This window comes from Fusarium verticillioides, chromosome 3 (genome assembly GCF_000149555.1).
Source record: "Fusarium verticillioides 7600 chromosome 3, whole genome shotgun sequence".
Lineage (NCBI taxonomy): Eukaryota > Fungi > Ascomycota > Sordariomycetes > Hypocreales > Nectriaceae > Fusarium > Fusarium verticillioides.
Window position 1 is genome coordinate 1,139,659 of NC_031677.1, and position 14,422 is coordinate 1,154,080.

Consider the following 14,422-nt stretch of genomic DNA (forward strand, 5'->3'; position numbering starts at 1 on the left):
GGTCTTGTGTTTTCTTGCTCCCTGAGGCCCCCCTCACGATAAAAGCCAAAGCCTCGTTCAGAGACAGGGGGTCGACATATGCATGGTTAGGCGCCCGCATTTTAGTTTTCAGCTCTTCCCAAAGGAGTACATGATAGGTTATACAACGACAGCATGCATGCAGTATTGTCTTGGTTACTGTAGGAGAGAGCCTACCGAGTCTAAATAGTGAGTGGATGGGTTTATCAGGCTCGGCATCGCAGTTCAATAATAGCCGAGTAGTTTGAACTCCTACCCTCAATCCTGGCATTGGATTCAACCCGACCATCGTGTACAATTACAAAATTTGGGCCCAATAAATAAAATGTCAGCCCCGGGAGGAATCTCGCTGGACCATTTCCATGCTCGCTTGACTGTGCTGCAAAAGCAGCATCAATCCCTCAAAGCAGCCGACTTGGAAATGCGAGCAACACAATCCGAGCGATGCCGTTCTTCACTCGATAAAGCCGTCAAGAGTCTATTCCAAGTCATAACTCTCGTTCGCAAACACGACAAACGTCTAGTTGCATGGCACGACCGCAGTCCACATCTCAAATCGGCTCTTCGTCTAATCGGCATTGATCGACGAACAGAACATACTGTGAACAAGACTACGGCGAAACTCAAGAATGGCGTGCATAAAGTCGAGACCCAGTTTGAATACGCCGGGCAGGTCATAGGAGAGAGCATCGATGATACCACACGCTTCCAGAAGGACTTTTCGCAAATTAGTCACTCTGGAGTTGAGGAGAATCTTCAAGCTATGAGAGCTGCTGAAGCCGAGCTGAAGCAGGAACTGGAAGACCTCAAATATCAGATCCAGAATCAGGATGTAGAGTGTTCTGGGGCAATGGCTGAGCTGACGCTGCAGATTCAACGGCTTGAGAAGCTCACAGCAGATCATGACTCTGCAAGAGCCTGGAAAAACACATGGGGAGCGGTGAGATCGCCACCCCGTGCAAGAACCACTCGATCTTTTTCTTACTCCTCAATCTTCAGGTTACGGTACTTGCGGCGGCGGGAGCTTTTGCAATGCCAGTTGTCGGTATTTCGGTAGGAATAGTAGCCGGTGTCAAAACTCTGTAAGTCATCCAAATCTCTCTAGGGCCCTCATTGACAAACTGTTACCTCTCCTAGTATGAATTCCGAGCAACAAGAAGCCCTCAGAGTTCAGAAAGAACAGCACGAGCTTCTCGTCCAAAGCCACGACTCAGAATTGAAGTCGCTTCAACTACAAATGGCACAATCAGGTCATCACCATGACAGTTGCGCCCATTACATGGATCAGATCAAGCAGATCCAAACCGCAAACTTGACTATTCGTCAAGAATCAAGCAGAGCGTTCAAAACTTTGTGTGAAGTGCAGATGGCGCTAGAGAAGGCGAGGCTCAACATCTTTGAGATATCACAGGAACTGCAGGAATGTCAATACGAGAAGACCAGGCGTGGGATGGCGGCAAGATTGGATGGGATCCTGAAGAATATTCTGCAATTTCCTGCAAAGGCAAAGTTGAAGGCTATTGACCAGAAGCTCATTGAGCAGGCTACGGGTGGGATACGTGCTATTTCCGAAGCAACGGCTGAGGTTATGGCCATTGTGGGGGAGTGAGACAATGAATTGCCTGATTCTAGACTCTTATCAATTGCACTTCTCGTGAGGGACTTAAGTGAAACCGGAGGCTTTCTTAACGTTCGTGTTTGTGTACATATGTCTGTCTGCCTGATCGGCACAAATGATACCCTATTGGAAAAGTAGCATCTTGTACCTCGCGTGGGTGCTTGCACAATACCCATGTTTGTATCTAAACTCGGCTTAGATTGGTCTATCGGTCTCACGAGGTCTTTGAAGCGCCAGCCTGCTTTTTTAGCCAAGCCGTTGGTTGTCTTTGAAATGCCACTACATATGCATGTCGCCAGCATCTTCGAGGCAATAACTGCATGCTGGCCCTCATAAAGGGCCAATAACCAAAAATAGGAAACTTGGCACAAGAGCATGCAAGACTTAAATCGGACTTTAATTCGGTGCTGAACTGTCCATCAGTCGCAAAATTGCGTTACCAAACGCAGAATGGCATCGTATAGTAGTCGGACGATCCATTCTCTTACAGGCGGGACCAACGCAACGGATCAAGCATCTGCAGAGTAAGCAGCACCCAATGCTATCAAAACAACACTAACAAAGTGTTCTCAGTATCATAGCTCTTCATGGTCTAGGAGGCGACTGGAATCGTACCTGGAGCTCCTTCGGATACTGCTGGCTCAAGCACGCCCTCGTACCCAAGTTCCCATCATGCAGAATCCTATCTCTCAACTTTCCAGATATGCTCTCTATTTTGTCAGCACACCCTCCTGACATAAATGGTCTCATTCACGATATCATCAGAGACCGCCGTCAAGAGAACCGCTCAAAGTCACCCATTATCTTCCTCGGTCATAGCTTTGGTGGCACTGTTCTCAAACAGATGTATGTTGCTACCCACCCCTCCAATACAGATGATCCAGAGTACAAAGCACTTCATAGCCAGATTCGTGGTTATGTGTTCTTTGGAACAATCCATAAAGACAGAGACATGAGTCGGGCTAAGCTTGAAGTCCCAGAATTTTGGAGAGCTTTGAGTCGTGGAGCTTCAGGCACATTGGGTGGTCATTCCCATGAGTTGGAAAAGGCAATGTATACCACTTTTCGTGTGAATCATGCCTTTCGTCGTCTCGGTGGAGAGAACCTTCTCATCAACTGCTTTTATGAAACCAAGGGACCCGGCGGACTGAGTGTCGGTGAATCTTGTCACTCATATTCGAGGTCTGAAGCTAATATGAGCCCAGAGACGTGTTCTCATTACTCAGGAAGAATCAACTCTGGTCTCCCGTCCTGCTCCTACCATGCCCTTGGATCTCGACCACCAGTCTCTCGTCTGCTTCAAAAGTCCACGAGATGAAAACCTCGCTCGTGTACTCGGCGCTCTTGATTCGTTCATGACTCGAGCAATGGACGTCGAAACTCGACTGCATAGGCCTATTGCGCCTGTATCTCGGGGTCTGTGTCTCTTGTCACTTGATGGAGGCGGTGTCAAGGGGTTGTTTAGCATCATCATCATTGACCGGCTGATGCAGGAGACACGTCGCCTTGAAGGCCCTGGTGCAGAACACAAAAAGCCCTGCGACTATTTCGACCTCATTGGCGGCACAAGTACAGGAGGCTTACTGGCAATCATGCTCGGTCGGCTCCAGATGGACACTCAGCTCTGTATTCAAGCTTACAAGTCACTGTCCAAGGAAGTGTTCTCTAGGAAATTCAAGGTCCCCTTCCTGGAAAGCTTCCGCAAAGCTAGCAATGTCGCTCTAAGCTGGTCATGGTTTGATGGCGATAAACTCAAAGAAGCCGTTTGTCGTACCGTAAAAGAAAACCTTCTTCCCAGTGACTCGGCTATGCTGAGGCAAAGCGGCTGCACAGTGGAGGACCTGACTCTCATCACCGACATGAAGTCTGCTACGTACTCTTTCGTCTGCGCCGTGCCCAAGTACGAGGAAAAGGTGAAGAGAATACGATCATATGAACCCCTAGACCAACAAACAAATGCTCCCACTGAAAGGTTCAAGATCTGGGAAGCCGCACGAGCAACCTCGGCAGCGCCAATGTACTTCCCACACATAGAAGCCGGCGGCGTTTCTTACTTCGACGGTGGACTTGAGAGCAACAACCCCGTCATAGAAGTAATCGAAGAAGCGAAACAGGAGTTCCCGGATGACAAGATTTCCACCGTGATTAGTGTTGGTACTGGTGCATACCGAGCCTCAGACGCAAGCGCAGGGCTTGCAGGTTTCATGAACTACATGATCAACATGGCCACGAGCACAGAGAAGCATCACAGAGCTGTTCTTGAAGACCCGAGATTCGCAGATATCAGGAAGGAAGGGTACTTTCGACTCAACGGGACGCTTGAACTCGGAGCCATTGACCTCGCCGCTGTGGAACGAATGGATGAGATTGAATGTCTGGCCGAGGCCTATATGAGTTCAAATGAGGGTCAACAACAAATCGGCATGTGTGCTGAGCGTCTAGTTGAGAGGGCAAGACACCCCTGAACCCTGAACCCTGAACAAGGTCAGCATCTAATCTGCATTTGGCGACCAAGACAACACATACGACCATACCTACCAGAAAATACGGGATCCCGTCCGCTCTCCCATGGTCAAGCTGGTAAGGGGCGGATTAGTAGTTGGGTCGGTGACGACCAGCGAATCCCCGCTGTTGTATGTCTTTTGCCTTTCGATGAAGCTATCGTGAGACTACTTTTTTACTATGGGTTCGAGGTGGGGGCGGCTGGAGCAGTCGGCAGTGCACGGGGCAGGTACAGCTCGGATACTTATGGGGAAATGCTTGATTCCTTTACCATTGAGAAAGCACATTAACAAATTCACTCTGTGGCATGATCTTGTGACACAATGAATATAAGGTACTTCAATTTCTATCGTGGAAAAGACACTATTGCAACATGGATATCATAGGACCCTCTCTGAACAAAGAGACACTCGCTGGCAAGGGACAACACAAGTAATACAGGCCGAGGCATCGACTAACATCCTCCTCCTCAACATACTGGTGCTGGTGCTGAGCTCGATGACCCGGCAGCATCTCTCGCCGCCTTCTGCCAGATCGACATGCAGCTCATGACAGCCATCAGCGCCCACAACTGACCCAACTCGCCTGTAGCACCGCTTCCTAGGAACTGTAACTCTCCAACAGCTGAAAAACTCGAGAAACTTCTTGCGTTTGCCCAAACAGCAGCAACCTCATTGCCGTCGCTGGAGTAGCCGTAGCCCTGCCCCTTGGTGCTGCCAAGACGGACGAGCTTGAGTCCGTTCCAGCTTGATTGACCAACGCTCTTGACTTCAGGGCCCCGAGAGCGTCGCCATTCGAAACCCTCTATGCGCTGGTCTGGGCCATGGCCGACTTGAATGTCAAACCAAAAGCATGTCCTCAGTCCTGAGCCCCAATAGAGGAACTGGTCTTGGGGAGCAGTGCCGGAAATTGGAGGCAAGCGGATCAAATATTCTTGTTTAAAATATGACTCTGTACCAGAAACAGCCAGTTTTGGAGAGTCGACGGATGGTCCGCTATGGAGGACGATATCGCCGCGGAAGCCCTTTTCGAAGTCGAGTGTGTACATAGGCTCACCGTTGGGGCCATCGAGAAAGAGTTCAAAGCCAGAAAAGAGATTCAATTTACTCCAGCCTGATTCATGTTTGACGCGGATGATGGGCGGAAATCCCTTTTCAATTCCAGCAGCTGAGAGTTCATGAAATCGAAGTGTTGAGTTTGAGAGACCCATTTTGGAATGTGTAGAGTAATAAGTTAGTACCTAGGTGGATATAGAATGATGAAAAAGGATGTGTTTGCGTAGGATGTTTATGATCGAGTGTTTGTTTTGACAGTCTTGTTCTCTGAAGTTGATATCATTTTTGTACCTTGGTAGCTACTTCTTCTTACCTAGGTCAGTATATACTCTGATACTCAACAGGTAGCTGTGATCGAAGCTTCTCCATGAAGGTGAGAGCTGCATCGCTATTGCTTACGGGAAAGATATGAGATCTCCACGCCGTTGAGGGAGGCACTGCCGTAGTCTTGCAGAGTACTCCGTACGGTGTATCTAGCTCAATATCAGCGATTGGTTATGACGCTTCTGGGCGCCCTTGTGGGCTTATATCTGGGCTCTACCATCTCCAGGATGGGTTGTGAAGATGTCGCAGATAGACGAGCATTGCGGCGCAACTCAAGCTTCGAGGTCCGGAAAGAGGATCATTGTGGCCAGTAAATCCGTAACTATTGGCTTATCCTTTTGATGCAAGTTTGATCATTACTCCGAGTGCATAGCCTCGACAGGCAATGCCAACACTGGACCTCTGTTAACTCAGAGCATCTGTGCCATTTCAGAGAGTTGAGGTTCTTGGTAGTGGCGCATTCCTATATATACAAATCCCATTTGCTACTACCGTATCAGCAGCAAATGATCAACTCGGACAAAGAGAATATGCTTATTAATTTTAAGGAAGAGTCTTGTGCTTGAAACTCTGTACGCAATTGCATACGCCTGCTCATGATGTTAATTATGCACCAGTAACAAAGCATACAGCATGGAAGACATTTCCAATGTCAAAAAACAGTAAAAAGAGGTTTCCTCTAGACAAGAGTAGGAAAAGAAAAAGAATGCTATAGCAGCTACTGGTTTCGATCCAGTGACCTCCGGGTTATGAGCCCGGCTGGGATGAGTTAGCTTTGTAGATTTTGATGGAGCTTGTTGAACATACCGCGCTTCCACTGCGCCAAGCTGCTTTCTCGGGTGGGAGGCGGCTTTGCAAAGTCTCCCTATAATTGAGAGGCTGTGCGTCTGGGTAAGATAGGGCCTCACTTAGTAGAAGAGCATACGCTGAGGTCTAGCAAAGTCTGTCTTAATAAGTTAAATAAATAAAAATTAATTACTATTTCAACTTTATTATTAACAGCCAATGTCATGAACCGACTTGTTTCTTCTAGCACTGTGCTCCAGATTGTGTATGCGCTAAGTTTACCCCGCCCCCGCTCCTATGACTGTGAATAAATGTGCTATATGTACGACAAATTCACTCACCCTTACACCAAGAAAGCAATTTGGCGCAGTGGAAGCGCGCCGGGCTCATAACCCGGAGGTCGCACGATCGAAACGTGCAATTGCTAGGTTTCTTTTTTTGCATTTTTTATAAATTCTATATGTCTGCATCCTAAACTTATCCTAAACTTGGTAAAGATATCCTATATTTATTTAAATTCACCTAAATCTTTTTATTATTTAGGATCAAGGTCATCTGTTTTCTTTCTTCCTCTAAATTAGAGCTCTTCTCCAAGCATGAACTTCACACCCGCTCTCGTGATATTCCTTACAACTTCAAGTTCCTCCTCAGTTCTCGGTGCATAAATCATCACGTTACCCATATATAGAACTGTACCACTCAGCGGGTGACGTTGACCCCAGCCTCTCTCCAAAACAAGCTTTGCATCCTTTGGGGCCAGGTTGATATGCATTGAACCATCGCTGCCATGCATGTGCCCAATCTCTCCTCTTGTACGCTTTGCGATAGGATGGGAAGGCTCCTCAGAAGCCACAAAGAGGGCTGGACCTCGTCGCTCTGCAATAGATGTTGCGATCTTGAGCTTTGACGTAGACGATGATGCTAGAGATGACAGGAACGATTGGTAGGCCTGACTCTGTTAGTTAGTGCAATGACAATATGTTGTAGCAATACACATACCTCGATAAGAGGTTGCTTCGCCATGTCTGTCAACTGTCGACTCGGTGCCGTCCACGTCCCTATCATCGGCCTCGGTGCTTCACGGACAGGAACATCTTTCTCACTCAAGAAAGCGGCATGCCCATTAGGGCCTGCCTTCTCGCACGCCTTCTCATCATAACAGCTCGTATGAAAGGGTTCCTTCTTCAGTGGCTTTAGAAGAATTTGACCGATCCATCCGATGAGGTTGTGAGGTGGGCCTCCGGGCCCGAGAGCAAGATACCCACGATAGTCTTCGGCTGCGATACGGAAGACCGGGATCCCAATAATCACCCCGGCTGCCGCTGCTATAGCCAGACGTTGACTGTGCGGGGTGAGGTTGGAAAAAGAGTGGAAGATGGAGTTGAGCTGCGACGTCATCTTGTGAGCAATGGAAGCCTGTGATCAAGGAACAGATGAAGAGGATTTATCGCATTTCTTATACTGTACCTCATGAGATCACAACCAACATAGGTACTCACGCAATATGCAGTATTGGCTAATGAAGAAGGGTTTGATGTTGTGCCAACCCCGAAGTCCGATACGTAATACACCGTGGAATAAGCCGCATTGTTCGCTTTTTTGATCCTATCAACAAAGTCATACGACTTTGTCTCATGCGAGGCGATTTCACCCGCAATAGTTGCACATCGTTAATCACCTGCTTAGATATGACGTTATCTTTTCGTAATTGGGATGTCCCTTTTTCGTTTTATTTTTGTGACCAGATACAACATCGGGGTTTGCTGTAGTCTTCGTTCTAATCCCGCTGTGTAACAACTGCATCGATTCTTTCATCGTATTTCTGGATTCTGAATACCACGGCTCTACTTGAATACTCTCCACAAAGCTAACACGATTCTATTTCACCACTAATGGAGTGTATATTATGCTTCGTTAAAAGGCTAGTCATGGTAACCTTTGACGCGCAAGTTACAACAGCCTAACAAACTCATTAATACTCATCCACTTCTCATTCTATTGGCATAAGAACAATCAAACCTCATACCTTACTTAGTGTTACTTAATCCTTATGCGACTTCAGCTGAATAGAAACGCCGGCGCTTCTCCTGTGATGTCCCTCGATATTGCTTGACAGCATAATGCCAGTATCAGTCAATCACATACAATGGCGTTGAGTATATGTGTTAGCTCGACCTATCCTCTAATTGGAGTAACTGAAGTCCCTCTTAAGTCCCCCTTCCTCTACTCGCGAATCTTGGAGGGTCATACACCTGGATGAGAGTGTTCTGCATGGTGAACTTCAAGCGACACTCGCTATTTGATGCCTTTGATACTACCTCACTACAACTCATATAGTGTAACTTTGAATGACTTCAATGAAACAAGTTGTCTCCAAATTTCATTCCTAACGCCCCCTCAGGGCCAGGCATCATACGTGCAGTCCCTTATCGCCCACTCCGACCATATGGCCAGTATCGCAAAGAAGGTTTTGACACACAAACTTCAATTCTTATTATATAGAACAACTCTAAGGCATGATTTATGCCTCATTTATTCCTTGGTAATCCAAAGAGAATACTGAAAACTTCACCCATCGATCAAATTCACACTCCAGATAGCCATTTCATTTAGAGGATTGTATAAGTTAATCACGAGCCTTTCGATGACAAAACAGTATAAATCCGGCATCAAACTCACAGCGGCCCTTCTTTCAGTTGACTTATCTTGGCGCCCTCGGATCGTCGCTGAGCACTTTCGGTCGATTTGCATTGGGGCCATGGAGCTGTCGGCGGAGAGATTTACGTGTTGTTGAGCAGTTCTGGGAATAAGTTGGAGAGAATTCAAGACATCTTACTTGGACTGACTAAAACTATCCGTTTGACCTGATTCCCTTACTCTTACGATCTTACGTTGGTTCTCCCTATGTGAAGGTCTCTGAGGGTTTGACATTGCAGCATGCCATTGTGGTCTCTCAGTGGTTGTTCTTCATAAAAGAGCATCCAATGCAGCATACACGTATACCTAGCACTCCGGCTATTACTTTCGGGTTATTAGCTCATTAAAGCTAAATGAAGTTAAGGTTTTACCATCTTTCATGATGTGACTCAAGGGCACCAAAGAGCATCGGCGCAACCAGAAAGTCATCGACTCCCAGGCTCATAGTTTATGTACTGTTCTTTCAGCACACACCCCTTTGTATAAGTCCAGCTTTCTGCCGGTCTTCATGACATCAGTCCTAGAGATAATATACTCTCATTTCTCCCATGGGTCACGAGCATGCATCGTGGACAGGGAGAATAGCGCAGGGGGAGGCAAGAAAACTTAAGGCCTTTATCCTAAGGGATGGAAAGGCTTAGGCAATTTATTCTAAGTTTAGGAGAGTCTTTACTAAGTTTATTCTAGCATCCTCTTCTAAAGTCTTATGATCTCTTACTCCCTGAGGCAGTGATACACATAAGATACTCTTATAGAAAATTGATCAATTTTAATTAGTCACATCTGCCTAATATACGCGAGCATTTTTTTCAGTTATTACAGACGGAACTTGCTTTCTCATCCCCTTGCTAATGCTAATGTTGTGAACTGAGTCCTTGTAAGTCATGATACCAACTACAGGCATCGAGGTCTAGATACTGCTTCTATCAAATGAACAAGGACGTGTCATAGTTATGAGATAGTAAGCTCCTACTTTTATATAGTTTTCTACACATCTAACAGATATGAATTCGTTCCACTCCTTTATGAATAACTCAGCGTCACCCGGACTTACAACTCCCTAATAATGAGTTGCGGCAATCATTGAACACCACGTCCAACATAACAACAACACATATCGTGACGATACTAATCGTGCTTCGATAAATACAGAAGGAAAAAACTGGAAACTACAGGGTATGATAACACGGTTATCGAAACATTACTATAAGCTTTCTAAACAGAGGCATTCAATATCAAGCTTCTGATCTTAAGTCACCCTATATGATCCAGAGTCACCTAACCTATATCGCAGGGGTTTATACGATTCTCGGTAATAAGAGATATTAATAAACAAGTTAACCGCAGAACTTCCACTTACCGGCATGTGAGACTGTTGCATTACCGCATGTGGCAGAAGCCCCATGTCAATCTTCATTGCGACATTGTCACTGCCATTGTCTTGCTCAACCACGATGAGACCCCTATCCCTGTTTGATACACTCATCGGACAGACGCTCTTCCCACTGGTCGAAATTTCGAGACCCCGGTTTCTTGGCGCTCTGACAGTTGTCCTTGTTGGTAACTGAGTGCCTCTCGCCACAATCCTGCGACCATTTGGGATACCTGTTCGCAGGTCTCATACCATACTACCGGTTTCAATAATTGGATGACCTGAACTGGACCCAACACAATGTATGTATTCAGAAGTGAACCCGTACTCCGTATCCATGACTAGAACATAAGGCGTCGGAATCACAGCGACAACGGGTTTGGTGCCACAAGTACCGGTGGAGCTGAGTCGTATATTATCAAACCATCGAGGTCTGTTGGGTGACGATGGAGGCATTTCTCTCAAGGCTAGGTAGGTGGTTGTAGCACTACCAGCACGGAGTACATCATCACGGAATTGGTTTCCCGCGTAGATGATAAGCAGCCAGCCAGCCAACACAAGACGACCAGAGTATCCGTATTATGCCAAGACAAATAAGGGGATGTTGACCCCATCATCATCAGAGCGGCACAGACGGGGCTTAGTTTCGATCCAGGTATCGCGGTAGTTCTGCGAGGATGAACTCACTTGACTCAAGGATCTATGGATACACTGAAGGATAAACAATTTCGAGCAAAAAACTGTCGTCTTTTTCTTCTTGGATATCCTTACCCGATCTACGGACTTTCACGAAATGCCGAGAAACACACTAAGTTGGTTTAGGTTTTGGTCCCGGCACCTAAATACCTGGCCAGTTCATAGCTGGCGCACCGGTAGCTGTTAAAACAGAGCCAGCGTCAATCAAAATGTCTCGCGCCTGCGCCACAGATCTCCCAGGTGTGGTACCTGGGCAGCTGGGCTAGACCATCGACGCCCGACCCCAGAAGTTCCAAAACCTTGTTGCTCGCCTAATATCTCTCGGCGCAGGGCATAGCGGAATATATCCCGGACGAGCCGCATAAATCGCCCATTTGGTGCTGTACTGTATATCTTTCTGCTGTGCTGATCTCTCTTCACTTACACGGGTGTGACAGCACTCGAGATTCATACTGTAGTAGCACCGCTCGAGGATGCCAAGTAACGTTATATCCTACCTACCCAACAACACTGCAATGGACTGGACCATAGACAGTGGCCAAGACCCCTGGATCCTGTGACCGTAGACTCATGATGGGGGCGGGGGGTTCGGATAAGCCGCTCTACGGCGTGATCTCGGCCGCGTCAGTGTGATATTGCATCTTACTGCACCAACAAGGCACACCAGAAAACGAGCGAGCGAGCGAAGGAAGGAAGGGCTAAAGAAGTAATTTGGCTGCGCATTCGCCCGTTCGGAAAACGCTCTGCCCTGCCCTCGGGGTGTAGTGAGATACAACACGCTACCGTACGGGACCGAGATATCCCAATCTTGGTGGATCTCTCACTTGTTTGTTTCTCCTGTTTGTCTGGGCGCTAAACCCTAGCTCGTCAGATAATGCCGTGAAAGTAAGTTGGGCGATATGCCGAGAGGGATTCGCCGAGTCAATCAATTCATCAAGTCCACAAAATTCATGACTCAGCCGTAAAGATAGCGTTGTAGCCGGGTACTGTACCTAGACCTAGAGTATGACAGTCTAGTTAGAGAGAGGGATTCGCAATCCAATCAATGCACTGTCGGATTGTGTATGGAGAGAGACCCCAAAGGCTAAGGCTCCCCAGGACATGGCCCATGGAGGCTGCGGGACTGTTGCATTAGGATGCCGGTACTTGTTGCTTTTTTTGCTTTGTATCTGATCCAGATCGGGTGAATAAGCCGGCGCCAGAACCAAATCTGTCATAAATGACCGGGATACATGACGGTGTCACATGTATGGACGTAAGGTATGTTCGTAACCATGATACGCACTGTCGATTTTGTGTGTGTGTTACAAGTCCATCTTGTCGTAAGAATACCACATTCAGAATACGGTATCAGGGTATGCTTGCTGATCCCAGGGTTGATGCTCAGCGTCGTTGTCGATCAAACAAATGGGGTTTTCAAAAGTTTTGTGTCGAATATGTCACTGATGCAGATACGGATGGTTTTTACGTACTGGCATCTCCGATTTGGCAGGTCGTTGGCTGAACAAACAAACACCCGAGGGATAATAACCGTGCTTTTGACTAGGGCCAACAACATTGGAGTAGCTGTACAAACATCGACGACGTGTTGCGTGGAAGTGCTGTTCCCATCAGATCAGTGCCAGCATGTAGGTAGGTTTTTACAGTGGTTTGTGTTTTGAGCATAATGGACGTAGTTAGGCTGTAGACTGCCGAGAGGCTCAAACCAGGTACAGTAAACCTTGTCGAAGCACCGTCATGAAAGGGATGACCGTATCAAGCAAGATCCAAGGCACATCCATCTCCAAACATGGGATGATACCGCGAGTGACAGCGGGAAAATCACAAGCGAATTTCGCTCTGACATGCGGATGCCGCTCGCTTCCAAGCGTCAGCTCCATGCAAAGGTTCGGCATTACTCCGACAGCCATATGATTGGTTGGTGCTATTAGGCCCCCAACCTTCGCTTGAGACAGAAAATGATCTCTGTCTGACTCCGTGCGACACTGAGTGTGTGTCAAGTATGGATTGTTGTACGCCCCTGGATGTACCGTAATCCCTCACCAGTCCCCCATGCCATGCAATGTAATTACCATGGCTCAGAGTGCCGAAGCAGAAGATGTGAGGTGGGAAAAATGATGCAAGGACGTTTACCCTCCAATCACTGCGTTGCTTTTTTCATCTCCCAGCTAAGATAGGTCCCGACTTGCGGTGGCAGCTGAAAATACACAACTGTCGGCCATCTTGGCTGGATTGAAGGAATGGTTGAGGGTGGAAATGTAAATGTTTTTCTAGAACTGGGTAAGATGTTGAAAAAAAAAAAAAACGACTCCATGATAAACATGATGTATATGCAAATACTCAAACAGAACGAATCCGTTCTGGCTTCTCTTAAACCAACATCGATGAGGCTCTTTGGAGATCAGCCAGTAGCGTCATCGGCGAGGAAATATGTGAGAAGGGTTTCTCCAGTGGGCCAACATTTGGTTATTGGACTTAAAATTGCAACCTTGAAAACAAATGTACAGCCCCCATCACAGTACAGTAGGTTATAAGCTGCCTGTCCGTTGTCAGGCTGTGCCCTATCTGTTACTCTATACGGAGTATATCACCTTCCTCTCGATTCATAGGGAGACTAGGAGCTGGCCTAGCGTAGAATTATGGCACGATGCTTGCGTTCGGTCTGTTGTAGGAATGCGACGGCGCGAGGCAAGCTTTGCTATCCTGCTGACCCCTGGGAGGAGAAGTCAAGGGTAACAGCCGAACTGAGGCAGCTGAAAACCACCTTTCTGGCGAAACTGAAAAGTGCATTTTGGCCCGTTACGCAACAAGGCCCTGAATGCAAAACCTAAATATCAGCGCCTAGATTACGGATAGTTTCATGCCTTCCAATCTCGGCAGAGATGTCTCCGGGTCTGAAAATGTCTCCGACTCCGTAAGCCAAAAGCGGAAATCCGTCTAAATCACACAGAAGTGGCTATTGGCGAGCTAACAGAGATCAGAGCTAGCGTGTTTCTTAGTAACCAATCTGTAAACCTGTGTGACTTTCGCGCGCTTGACGTCTATTCCGCGGCTGGACGTGTGTGGGGATCTGCGCTTGGTGCGTACAGGAGGGTCCGCCTTGCGACAAGGACAGCGTTGAGAACGCTGTTGTAGTGTATGACAAGACGAAATAATTACATAGAGTATGTATGTATGTATGTATGCACAACCAACATTGCTCACATACGCGGGATTGAAGGTGGACTCATGAGTTCGATGATGTCGCCGTACGTAGTTCATGATCTGCACGCCCCTGATGCGCTCATCTCGAATGCCTTTCCGAACTTGGAACTCGGTATCTTGTCGCGTGTAAACATACCGGCTCGGCCATCT

The 14,422-nt window shown here is 47.2% G+C and overlaps 4 protein-coding genes and 3 non-coding genes across 7 annotated transcripts; 4 read left to right on the forward strand and 3 right to left on the reverse strand.

Moving 5' to 3' along the window:
* Nucleotides 1–343: 343 nt before the first annotated feature.
* FVEG_07878 (hypothetical protein) lies at nucleotides 344–1,627 on the forward strand (the record flags this gene model as incomplete). The annotated part of the gene is made up of 3 exons (XM_018896588.1): nucleotides 344–958; nucleotides 1,018–1,100; nucleotides 1,156–1,627. 3 exons carry the CDS (start codon nucleotides 344–346, stop codon nucleotides 1,625–1,627), a joined length of 1,170 nt encoding a protein of 389 aa, XP_018754074.1.
* A 459-nt stretch (nucleotides 1,628–2,086) lies between these two features.
* FVEG_07879 (hypothetical protein) lies at nucleotides 2,087–4,199 on the forward strand (the record flags this gene model as incomplete). Its single annotated transcript, XM_018896589.1, has 3 exons — nucleotides 2,087–2,160; nucleotides 2,210–2,789; nucleotides 2,842–4,199. The coding sequence occupies 3 exons, from the start codon at nucleotides 2,087–2,089 to the stop codon at nucleotides 4,099–4,101; spliced, it is 1,914 nt and encodes a 637-aa protein (XP_018754075.1). The 3' UTR covers nucleotides 4,102–4,199.
* On the forward strand, nucleotides 4,161–4,276 carry FVEG_16199. Its single transcript, XR_001989298.1, has one exon. It is a non-coding gene; the product is annotated as a 5S ribosomal RNA (ribosomal RNA).
* Nucleotides 4,277–4,607: 331 nt separating this feature from the next.
* FVEG_07880 (hypothetical protein) lies at nucleotides 4,608–5,348 on the reverse strand (the record flags this gene model as incomplete). Its single annotated transcript, XM_018896590.1, has 1 exon — nucleotides 4,608–5,348. One exon carries the CDS (start codon nucleotides 5,346–5,348, stop codon nucleotides 4,608–4,610), a length of 741 nt encoding a protein of 246 aa, XP_018754076.1.
* An 881-nt stretch (nucleotides 5,349–6,229) lies between these two features.
* FVEG_16200 lies at nucleotides 6,230–6,349 on the reverse strand. The gene has a single exon. It is a non-coding gene; the product is annotated as a tRNA-Val (tRNA).
* Nucleotides 6,350–6,652: 303 nt separating this feature from the next.
* Nucleotides 6,653–7,911, reverse strand: FVEG_07881 (hypothetical protein). The gene is made up of 2 exons (XM_018896591.1): nucleotides 7,303–7,911; nucleotides 6,653–7,252 (listed from the first exon to the last, which is right to left on the reverse strand). Exons 1-2 carry the CDS (start codon nucleotides 7,699–7,701, stop codon nucleotides 6,881–6,883), a joined length of 771 nt encoding a protein of 256 aa, XP_018754077.1. The 5' UTR covers nucleotides 7,702–7,911; the 3' UTR covers nucleotides 6,653–6,880.
* On the forward strand, nucleotides 6,659–6,730 carry FVEG_16201. The gene has a single exon. It is a non-coding gene; the product is annotated as a tRNA-Met (tRNA).
* Nucleotides 7,912–14,422: the final 6,511 nt, after the last annotated feature.

Bases quoted from the DNA above. Each gene is read 5' to 3' on its own strand.
- FVEG_07881 (XM_018896591.1), bottom strand. From the start codon at position 7,701: ATGACGTCGCAGCTCAACTCCATCTTCCACTCTTTTTCCAACCTCACC. The intron at 7,253-7,302 runs GTATGTGTATTG...TAACAGAGTCAG, and splicing joins CGAAGCAACCTCTTATCGAG to GCCTACCAATCGTTCCTGTC.